Source organism: Sceloporus occidentalis, unplaced genomic scaffold, assembly GCF_023333645.1.
Source record: "Sceloporus occidentalis isolate IW3139 unplaced genomic scaffold, rSceOcc1.0.p SCAF_5, whole genome shotgun sequence".
Taxonomy (NCBI): Eukaryota; Metazoa; Chordata; class Lepidosauria; order Squamata; family Phrynosomatidae; genus Sceloporus; species Sceloporus occidentalis.
Window position 1 is genome coordinate 102,715,980 of NW_028316985.1, and position 12,017 is coordinate 102,727,996.

The 12,017-nt window shown below is 39.6% G+C and overlaps 1 protein-coding gene across 1 annotated transcript in view; it reads right to left on the minus strand.

The window, feature by feature from the left end:
* The window catches only part of PARVG (parvin gamma), a 45,707-nt gene that overhangs the window by 5,040 nt on the left and 28,650 nt on the right, over positions 1 to 12,017 (minus strand). Inside the window, exons 5-11 of the mRNA XM_089526921.1 lie at positions 11,396 to 11,498; positions 10,664 to 10,804; positions 8,929 to 9,044; positions 7,491 to 7,546; positions 3,681 to 3,703; positions 3,190 to 3,251; positions 3,034 to 3,102 (exon numbers count right to left, since the gene is read on the minus strand). Of these exons, the coding sequence (XP_089383047.1) occupies positions 3,034 to 3,102; positions 3,190 to 3,251; positions 3,681 to 3,703; positions 7,491 to 7,546; positions 8,929 to 9,044; positions 10,664 to 10,804; positions 11,396 to 11,498 (570 nt within the window). The remainder of the gene's footprint in view (positions 1 to 3,033; positions 3,103 to 3,189; positions 3,252 to 3,680; positions 3,704 to 7,490; positions 7,547 to 8,928; positions 9,045 to 10,663; positions 10,805 to 11,395; positions 11,499 to 12,017) is intronic.

The following is a 12,017-nucleotide window of genomic DNA, read 5'->3' on the forward strand; positions in this document are numbered from 1 at the left end:
CCACATTCAACCTGCCCTGGAGGACTGAGGAAACTCTCAAGAGGCAGTTTTGGGGTGGCACCAAGAAAATGCAGAGGATATGTAATGAAAGTTCCATCCAGTGCCAACATAGTATTGGATCTAGACCAAAGTTCTCACTTCATATATTATTTATTTATTTCACTGCAATGTCATAATTTCATCTAATTCCAAACCCTTGGAAACAGACATACTTCAAATAAATAAACAGATTACTGGGATAGTGTAAATCTCAAGGGGAGCCAGTGTGATATAGTGGTTTGAGTGCGAGAGTAGGACTAAGGTTTGAATTACCCACTCAACCATGGAAACCCACCAGGTGACCTTGAGCAAATCACACTCTCCCAGCCTCAGAGGAAGGCAATGGCAAACCTCCCATGAATAAACCTTGCCAAGAAAACCCTATAACAGTGTTGCTGCAAGTCACAGCCACCTTGAAAAATATAACAACAAAAAACTTGCATGCTCCAAATAGTGGGTTCCTCACTATACCAGTTAATATTAGAATATGATCGTAGAGCTGAGGGATCAGACAAGAGTCAGCCTGTACACAATCACATTCCTTTACAATCTAATTTGTTTAGACCTCATAAAATGCTGCTTGACTTTGGATACAGACAATGGGATGGTACAGACTGGCACTTTGTGCCGGCCTGACCGTGAACTAGGAATGTTCACATGCTCCCAAACCCTACCACATACCCTGGACATCATCTTGGTATGCACCCATCCAGATGGCACACACCATGACGATGTCCATCATGTGCAGCATCCAAACGACACTGGGCACAAGGGGTGTCATAAGGTCATACTGTGGCCTTTATGGTGCCCCTTCTAGGGCGCAAATAGGAGCTACGTTTCGCAGCTTCTATTTGCACCAGGTTGGGGCATGGCATGTGACTGCTGTGTCCCCAATCCAGTGCCTCCAGGGGTGGCACAGAGCCACCCCTGAATGGGCTGTTTGTACAACACCTGAGTTAACAAAGCAGGTTAGTTCCCAGTTTTGTTATCCACCCATGTCCTCAAGTCTGGAAATGCTGCCCTAAATTATAAAATTGCTTATAATTTTGGCAGAATTCAGCTTGCAGATGAGGCTTACCTCAAGCTGCTGTTGCTCTCAGACCAAGGATGAAAATGTATCTAGAAAATCCAGAAACCTTGTAAAAGTAGCAATGAGAGACTTCTATGTTGGTTTCATCTTCCTCCAGGATAACATCATATGTTCAAGAGAACAGCAGGACCTGGCAATGCATAGGTGGCAAGGCCCCTCCAAATGTTATGTGCAGTCAAATCTGAATTTGCCACCAGCTGTACATTTGACAGGATCCTGAAATTCACCCAATTCTAATGAGCATGAATGCATAATAAATATGTTTCCAAACACATTACTCTGTTTCATATCTATTTTTTCTCCATATTTAACATTATTTATGGCTTCTTGGAAGTAAAGATGGCTAAAGTTGGAAACAGGATGTGGTTAATTAACAACTCTGTGCTCTGTGTGATCCAGCAAGACTCTCTTATGTTCTTAAAAAAGCATAATGTGTAAATTGGCTTTCGCTGATCTAATTGAATCATGCAACCATAGTTTTACAATTTCTAAACTTATCTCTAGATCAACAAATCAGAGGCTTCTTGACAGTACTCTGTACTCTGCCTACAAGGAGCTTGTAATCTTATACAGAGAAAGCCTACATCTCAAAAAGAGTTATTTGTTGCTGCTAAAGGAAATGGAGTTTTTATTATCTAGCTTTCACTGCCTTTGTGGCATGGTTGTAATCTTGTCTGCATCAACTTTCCCTCAAGGCCACCTTAAACACAAACTGAGGCAAACATCAAACAAGATGCAGGCCCAGGACTCCCTCACTTTTGTTTTGAAGGAACCCTGGTGGCGCAGTGGTTAAATGCCTGTACTGCAGCCACTCACTCAAAACCACAAGGTTGTGAGTTCAAGACCAGCAAAAGGGCTCAAGCTCGACTCAGGCTTGCATCCTTCCGAAGTCGCTAAAGTGAGTACCCAGATTGTTGGGGGCAAAGTTGTAAACCACTTAGACACTGCTTAGGTGATATGAAGTGGTATATAAATGAAGCTTGTTTTGCTTGTTTACCTATATGATTTTTAACATCTTTGCCCGATGTAGATGCCACTGAGATTTAAAAGCTGGCCTAATGTATTGCACACCTTTTGGCTGGCATAACAACATAAGGTGTATGTTTTGGATTTTGTTGTATTTCAGCCACCTGGAAATATAGAGTGGTTCTTTGAAACTGAATGTCCCTCTACATAAAACCAAACTTCCAGCCTGATGAGAACTAGTACACCATGAAGGGTGCTGGACTAAAACATTTCTTGATATTTTTGCTCCTTATGAATTTTAAGTGGGGTTTTATCTCCCACACCTAAACCCTAAAGGTACCAAAACCTGACTGATCTTGGAAGCTAAGCAAGACCAGTCCTGGAGAATATTTGGGTGGGTGACCACCAATGAATACCAGGTACTGTAAGCTATATTTCAGATGAAGGAACTGATAAAACCACCTCTGAGTATTCCCTGCCTAAAATAACCTATAAAATTAATAGGATCTTCATAACTCGACAGGCAACTTGAAGACATGTACACACACATTATCTTTCACTATCTGAAGTTACACAGTCCAGGAAAATCATGATTTCTCTGCTTCAGACTGGCTTTGATCAATCACTGTCCCAACCCATCTGTGAAAATCAACCATGCTGCTTTGTCCAATATAGTTTGTCTATCTGTCTGTCTGTTTACATGCCACCTTTCTCCTGGAATGAGACCCAACACAGCTCACAAAAGGAATCCGCTATAAACAATACACTTTTAAAACTCAGTTAAAATAATCCCATTAAAACAATATTTTAAAAGCAGTATAAAATAATTAAAACATAATAAAATTACAAATAAAGCACAACAACAGTTGCTAGGATGAACACAAAAAGCACTATTATGAACAGTAGACTAATTACATAAACATGGCAAAGGATTTTACCTGTGTGTTAATATCTTTTACGTTTAATCCTAATTTTCCAACATGCTTGTTGACAAACTTCAAAAGTACCTGCAAGAATAGAAAATATGAAAACAGTGGGATCCTTTTTGTATTTACGATACAAGTGTCCTAAAAATAGTATGCTGTTTGTGTTACCTCTTTTACAGCATCCAGTTTCTCAGGAGCATGTTTCAATAATTCATCAAAGATTTCAGATTCTGCAGCAAAGTGGTAAATGCTGATCAATGTTTGTGGAGAATGATTTTTCATGACGTATTATCAAGCAAGTCTTAATAATCCATGCCCCAACATAGTAACAACACACAACATAGTGAAGCATTCATCATATAGCCAAAGAATACTGTCTGGAGGACTCTGGAAATTAGCAGACCCCCAAAAGTTATTTTTTGCAAGCTGTGGACCTGTGCATTTCTCTCTTCCCTCTTTAAATAGCTATCTTTGCCTTTTCCTCCTTTTCTTCTGTAGTCATTCTATAATGTAAAAATCTAGACTGTAAGCTCCTTTTTATACAAGAAAAATGATGGCTATTTGCTACATGAGACACAGCTGTCTGCAAGGAACTAATCTGTTGAAAGGAGAGGAAGAGTGGAGAAACACTGAAACAAGACCAAAGTTCTGTAACTTACTTGAAGAGTTTTCTTCAGGTTCCCTAAATGTAAAACAAAACAAATGAGAAGTTAGAAAAACAGATTGGTAGAGAAATAAGACTTACTGACAACCAAAAAAAGGAAGCTTCTGATAGATTGGAGCCAAACTTTGGGAAATATACCACCTTGGCTGGGGGATTCTGAGAACAGTACATTTTTCAAGTTTTAACTGCAATCTGCAATGGAGTGAAACAGAAGGGCATCAAACCCCCACCAACCACACCAGCCACTCCCAAGCAGGCTTGGATGCACATGGCCTGACCACATGGCGCAGCATTAAGCTGCGTCACTGGGTAATTTTTTCTTGTCCTCACCATCCTTGCACACCATCACACAAACACACTGCCACCAGCAACCACCTCCTGCCTCCTCCCTAGATGCCATCCCACTGGATGGCAGCCCCCTTTTGATCAGCAACATAGTTGCACCTGCAACCCTCCACCAATACAGAGCATCAAAGTATCCAATCATGCCCCCTTCACCCTCCTGCACCCCATGCCTCCTCTTGGACTGTCTAGTTTAGGTACACTGTCACTTTTGGGTATTGTCACTCCCAACACTTGGGTACGGCAGCTCCGTCCTTTATTAATGTGCTTTTGCGTCGATGCATTTATATGCACAATTAGGGTTAAGGTTAGGATAGATGGCTTCTTTAGAATCGGTCTGGTGTCAAAGTATTTATATGTACAGGTGAAGGTGCTCATTTCCAGGAAAAGTAAAAAAAATGTAGCTTCTTTTTGCTCCGATTTTTAGCCCCAGAGTGTGTCTTAGGTGCAGTTTCGAGGCATGCATCATTTAAACATCCTGCCTCAAAACCAGGTGGGAGACGGTTTATTTGGCCCATGTGTTTTGGGCCAGTATCTCAACTAGAATCCTGTTGGTTAGGTTCCAATTGTACACCAATTGAATAAATATTTGAAGGTTAACACATAGGTAAATCCAATTGATTCAGTGGCTCTACTCTAGTCAGGACTAACAATGAGATTTAGGGTGTCATGTTACATTAAATAGTTTAGTTCTAGGATGCAAACATTTACTTGGAATTAAGTATTGCTTGATCCTAGGTAAATTACATACAGTGCAGCCTTTTCTTATGTTTTGCTGTAAATTAAGATGGCCAGTTCAGGAACCCTGTCTTCTGGCCTGGAGCTAAACCCACCAAAACTGGAGAATCTGCACCCTTGTCGCATCCTTTAAGATGATTCATGAAAACTGGAGATTCAGGGGCAAGCTGTAAGAACTGGCAACCCTAGCTGCAACAGATGACCTAAGCGTTCTGGCATTTGCTTTGTGCAAGGCTGAGATCCAGAAGTTAGCTATGATCTGATTCCTTGGCTCACAATCAAATGAACATTTTATAAGCATAGTCTGTGGTATTAGAAACTAGTTGGCTACCATTACTAGTACTGTATATAAAATTTATCGCTAATGACAAAGCAATTAAAGGCAAAAGAAATTGATGATGTTTGGAACAACTTCACACTGTTATCTCCTAAAATCAGGTACCTCTTACAATAAAACAAATAAAAACTGAGCTCATTATGGTTACCCTGCCTTCAAGACCAAAGTTAAACAGGATACCAGTAACTTCAGAAATATATCACTAAAAGCAAGTTTAGATGACAAGTATATATGGATATATTATACACAACAGTATTCACATTACATACAATATCAAAGATATTTATACTTCTGCAAACCCAGCAATGGCGGGATACAGACTGCCCAAAAAGGATGGTCTGCTGCCGCCCTGGTTTGCTGCATGAGGGAGCCACAGCGGATAACCGCGCAACTCCCTCGTGCAGCAAAAAGAACCCGCAAAAAGCGGGTTCTTTCTGCGGTTCCATTATGACGGCGCAAGACGCCAATGGAGCACTTGCCCCGTCACAAAGGCACCGGGACATGCGGACGCTATGCGTCCATCACATTAAAATGGCAGCGCCCGTATGTACAGGGCACCGCCATTTTTATGCCCTCGTCGCGTGCGAGGGGCAAATTGCGTTTGGAAGCACCGCCCCTCGCACATCACCACAGCACCCCATAGGTCCCATCTATTCAGTGCCAATGTTTCCTAAAATGAGGCTGTGCTGGAAGCCCACTTGTCCACTTCCCACCCCCTTGTATTTGTCTCCCCTATTTCTTGTGTGAATTCTCCCCTCCTTGTCCTATTCAGATGCAATGGCATGGAATCCATTGGGAGATGGAGAAAGATGACATGTGCTAATCTGCAGATTTCTCTTGACTCAGAAGAAAGTATAAGCAAACCTACTCTGAACAAATCTTGCCAAGAAAATGCCATGATAGGTTCAGTCACCTTAGGATTGCCATAAGTCAAAATGACTTGAAGGCACACAGCAACAACCAAATACATGACAGTAGCTTTTAGTTAACATTCATATTATAGTGACCACACTTTTCATCACATTGTGAGCCATCCAGATAGGGACTCTTATTACACAGATCAGTCCTGCTTTTCCATATTATCTTTTCTGGAACGTCTGGCTCAGAAAACCATTCAATCCCTGTGGTGTGCACAGTCACCTCACCACATGGCAATAGCTACCATGAAGAGCACCAAATTCATGCAGTAAACCCAAGATAGTAAGCACCCTGCTTAGGTCCATGGCTTCTTTAATTGAGTCTGTTCATCTGGAATGTAGTCTTCTTCTTTTCCTACTAACTTCTTTCGTAAACATTATTGTCATTTCTAGTGAGTCATGTCTTCTCATGATATGGCTACAGCATGACAGCCTCATTTTTGTCTTGCTGGTTTCTAGGGAAGAGTTCAGGCTTGATCTGGTCTAGGACCCATTTATATTTCTTTTTAGCAGTCCATAGTATCCACAGAATTCTTCTCCAGCATCACATCTCAAATGAATTGATTTTCTTCCTATCAGCTCTCTTCACTGTCCAGCTTTCACAAGCATACACAGAAACAGGACCTACGATGCTATGGACAATCCTACCTTTAGTATTCAATTATCTATCTTTATACAGTGGCCTCTTGGTATCCACTGGGATTTGGTCCAGGATCCCCCGTGGATAACAAAATCTGTGGATGCTCAAGTCCCGTTATATACAATGACATAGAAAAATGGTGTCTCTTATATAAAATGAAAAATTAAGGTTTACTATTTGGAATGTATACTTTTTTTGAATATTTTCAATCCATGGATGCTTGAATCCATGGATAAAAAAAATTAGTGGATAAGGATGTCCAACTGTACTCCTGGATCTTATCTAATTTCTTTATAGGTGCCCATCATAGTCTTCTTCTGACTTTTTTACTGCAGTCTTCATTCAGATTAATGATTTGAGTCAATGTATGGAAAATCTTGAACTATTTCAATTTCTTTATCATATACTTTAAAGTTATGTAAATAATCTGTGGTCAGTATGTGCTTGTGCACAAACTATCAGCTTGACATGATGAGTTTGAATGAGCTGTGTGAACTTTAGTGCACGAAGTGCTCATGTGTTTGTTTTAAGCAATGCCAGACACACAACTGAGCACATGCTTGCTGCTCAGTTCAATTACCATAAGCATTAGTTCAGTTAACATAAACATTAAATACAGATTAAGAACCTGTCGAATTGGCTTTTATTTTCAAAAGCACCTGAGTAAAGAGTTGGATGTGATTGACACAAGCACATAACCAAAAACGATCCATTTCTATTCTTTTTAAATGCAAAATTAACATTATAGTTAATTGCTATATTCATAAGAAAATATTATTTTCATCATTAGCTGTGTTCAATATTTCAAAGTTCAAGTATGTTCTTTTGTACCTGTTCTTGGTAACGAACTCTACTGCATTTTCTGTCCTCAGTCCATTTGAAGTGCGCTATGAAATAGAAATCAAGCTTTGGGTGAATTATGGAGAACTGTAAAAGGCAATGAGAAGATCTCAACTGCTACATAGCAAATATTAACAGATAAATAAATGGAAGTGAAATGTACAGCAGTAACTGGGCAAGAATCCTTACTGATTTGGTCTGTAGAAGTAAGATACTACTAGGAACAACTCTTAGGCCAGTTCTAAACATGTCAAACAGAGCATTTCTGGTTCTCTGTTTTCTGTCAATATTGTCAATATTCTGTCAATAGTGGTGGCAGAAGCATTTCCAAAGGAGATGTGGCAGGATGGAAAACAGATGTAACTCTCCTAACACTACACTTCCTCATAATTCTGAAAAATGTACATGCTTTCAGGGTTGCCACATAGAAAGACATACTTTACATGTCAGTTAAATCCACATATACACAAATAAGGGAGCCAGTGTGATGTAGTGAATTGATTTCATTATTTGATTTCTGACAATTAACATTTCATAACATTTAACAATCAGTGTGGAAGATTATTTCACATTTAATGACTGATATTGGAAAGTTTCTTCAGTTTATTTAATCACTGATATTGGAACGTTTGGCTCCTAGAACAGCTATTTCTTTAGTACAACATAGTGTTTAACAACTAAAAGGTATGATAAAACCCCAAATCAACATCATCATGAGATGCCATCAAGTTGAATATCACTGATTTTTTGGAAATAAAAATTCCAAATTCAAGATTTGAATTTAATATGTTGCATTCAGCCATTGGCAATCTTGAGAACACCCCACTCTGTGGCAGGGATGGACCAGTTGGACTGCTACACCCACTGGTCTAGCCAGCATGAGGAGAAATATTGGATGTTATTATTCCTGGAAGATCACAAGATGTCCAGTCCCACTCTGTGGTCTCTGACAGGTTCAACGAATATGAGATTAGATTGAACAGCCTTTTTCCTTTACCCTGTACCACTTGCAGCCTTTCAAATAAATTGCTATGCCTACAGCAGGGCAAAGAAGAGAATGGGGAGAACTTACAAAAATAATCCTGGTCTCTTTGACCAAACCATGGTGGGGATACTGGTCCAAAAAAGTAAAATGTCCAGGTTTTGACCTTTTTATATTGTTATCGTAACATGAATTTATCTAATAAGGAGGTTCCAAAGGGGTAAAAAGATGTTATGTATAGCGATAGAGGGAGCAAGGAAAGGAACGTACCTCTACATTGATTATTTCCACTTTAACATTTGGACGCTAGGCAAGCTCCAGTTGAAAGTGCTCAGCAATGGCCACTAGGCCATTATCATAACATGAATTTATCTAGTTATAGGGAGGTTTCAAGGGGCTAAAAAGATGTTATGCATAGTGATAAAGGGAGCAAGGAAAGGAACTTACTTCTATACTGACTGTTTCCACTTTAACATTCGGAGGCAAGGCAAGCTCTGGTTGAAAGTGCTCAGCAATGGCCACTAGGAGATGCAACGTACTTAACAAATCTTTCTTCAAGATGGCTAAAACCAACATAGAAAACATACTGATAAAGTACAAGCTAGTTAGCATGCAAAACCTCTGCATTAAAGCTAGCAAATTCCAAACTTTGGAAGTGGTTGGCATACAAATCATACAGTCCCTTATGCTGCGTATCTGTCTTAATAGGATGTCCTGAGTAAAGTCAAAATGGAGGTGGTCTGGACAGTTCTTTCCTGGTCTCAGGATGCAGTAACATCAGCTTCTGCAGCAAGTCATCTGTTCAAATAATAAACCAAGTGTCCACTGGGCCATGTAGACAAAATACCCCAGAGCAGAACATTTTATGTCACAGACCCAAATTCTGTGTTAATATATGCCATCTGTAACTCTCTTTTTCCTCAAGCAATATATATATAATCTTTTATTTTTAGATATATATTAAAGAGAAGGTGCCCACTGACATTTTGCCCTTCATAGCAATCAGGTATTTTATCCTTATGCAATAACCATTAGAAGAAAATATGAATCATCTTCATTTAAGCAGAGGGGTTTTTTTTTGTTTTGCTTTGTTTCAGTTTGGCTTAAATCACTTTTATGACCCTTCAGCTCAGCCTTTCCCCCCAGGTCCTGTTTAGCTAGTTATTCTCTGCCACCTCAGTACCAGTAAGCCAGTGACAGCTCAGATTAGAGTTTGCCCACCTGAACTCAAGAGAAATAATAATGGCTCAGATAAAAAAAGGAATTCAGTGGAGGATGCTCATTAGCTAATGATAATTTCAAGAAACAGGGAGGAATATTTCCAAAGTTCAAGAAGGTGAGTCTTATAACCAGGGCAGAGGCACAGAATGTCAAAGAGCAAGGAAAAGATACTATTCTGGGATCACAATTTACGTAACCAATTGTACCTCAGAGGTTTGCCATCTAATGCAGTATGTAAAGTAGGTGGGGAAGGACCCCAGAAAGACCGACAGGAATAAATGTGTATATTTTAACTGTTATGTTTTAATACACAATTGGATATTGAATTTTAAAAGTAAGACCATGTATATATCATACCATGCCCCCATTATTTTGGAAATGCCTAGTGTATATACAGCATCAGTGTGGCCCATTTGGGTTTTGAAGGACAGATTGTTACAGAAGGGATCTGAGCACTTTGTAGTTGATGCTAGTTCTTGTTCAAAGACTTTTTGTATATGTGGTTTGCTTTATTCAATTCCATTCTAGGATGGAGGACCTTTTTCCTTTACATCATTTCCTAAACTAAAAGAGAATGGCACATGGCAATGGTGGGCAAAGTTTGCCCCCTTCTCTGTTCTCTCAGTTGATTTTCCCCCAAAAAAATATATTTTGTTCCCTTCTGGGGGCAATGGAGGCATTTTCACCACATCTCCCTCCTGTTTTCTGTTGTTAAAAACATACGTACACTCCATTCCAGGTGTTTTAAAAAAGGCCTCTTCTGGGCCTGAAATGGCCCAGTGGACCCCCAGAACATGGCAAAAATGCCCTCCATGGCTCCTAGATGTTGATTTTTGTAGGGCTACAGTGAGAGATGCTGTCCTCCAAGGACTTTGGGGGGCTAACATGATCCCTAGCCTTCCATGCCTGTCCATCCCTAGTAAATGAGTACATTTACTTTGTGTCTGACATCTCTACATACCATCGACACTCCATTTCAGTTCACTTTCTTCTAGTTTTAAACACCTGTTCACAGTTTCTAGAATAACTGTAAGTTTGAGCCGTTGCTTCATTTCTGTCAGTGCAAGCTTCTCTACTTCCAAAGTGAGGGATCCAAGTTTCTCTGGAATTAAGAATATGAGAGAGAGAGAGAGAGAGAGAGGAGAATGATACAGAAGATTATTAAAACCCAACAATCTCTTGCTGGATTTTTCAAGTTATCTATGGAGGTCTAGAGGTCTTATTTTCTTTCATACACAGTAACTATCTCCAAAGGTGCATATTGAATTTTAACTGCTATGAGCCAATTTGAGAGACCATTTCTGCTTGAAAAGCAGGAGAAAAAAAATATATAATATCTAGTTAAGGAACTAGTGAGTGGGTCCCTTGTTCACTTACAAAAAAAGTAGACATTGGTACAAATGCGAAAAGCCATTGGAATAGGAGCCACTTGGACATGGGTATTTCCAGAGGGGGCTTTTAATGTGTAATCCACCTGGCTCAGCCATCAAATTTTATCCTGAGTCTAGTTATTATTTTCTAATTGTAACCTCCTTGTGTTTCCTCACCACTGCTACTGTCTTTCTCTCTTCCCAGAAAAAAAAATCCATTAAGGATAGAAAGACTGAATATTTGCATAATGTATTTAAGACTGGTAGTATGACTCCTGCAGCAGCACACTCAGGGCTCTCAACAGTAAGGGGGAATGGCTTACCTAAGAGATAGTGAAGGACCAATCCATCATATAGGTCTTGTTCTAAGCTTCTCACCACAATGTGTTCATGCTGTAGAGTTGTGTTAATCCACTCTATTAGACACTGTGGAAAAAATAAAATTGTTGAGTTTTGGTTTGACTTTTTGGTTTCAGTGTTCTAAGGCAGTGGTTCCCAAACTTTGGTCTTCCAGGTGTTTTGGACTTCAACTCCCAGAAGCTACCAGTCAGCTTGGCCAACTGTCAGGAATTCTGGGCGCTGAAGTCCAAAACATTTGGATGGCCAAGGTTTGGTAATCACTGTTCTAAGATATAAGAAGAAGAAGAATCAGTTGCAATCAGAATGCTTCCAAACCTGGTGCTAAGTATTCATATCAACCTCTTCAGAGAAATGTCATCACAATGGCAGCAGATCAATCATATGCCAAGACTTTGGAAATATAATTTTCTTTACAGTAACCTGCAGAATCCCTCAGCTAGCATGGACAGTCTATGCTGGGTGAGGGATACTAGGACTTTCATTCCCCCCAAGCTTTGAATATTTATTTATTGTATTTATTATTGTATTACCTTATTTATTGCTTGTATTTAAATGTTGAAAACATGTTTATTCTTGTACCATTCT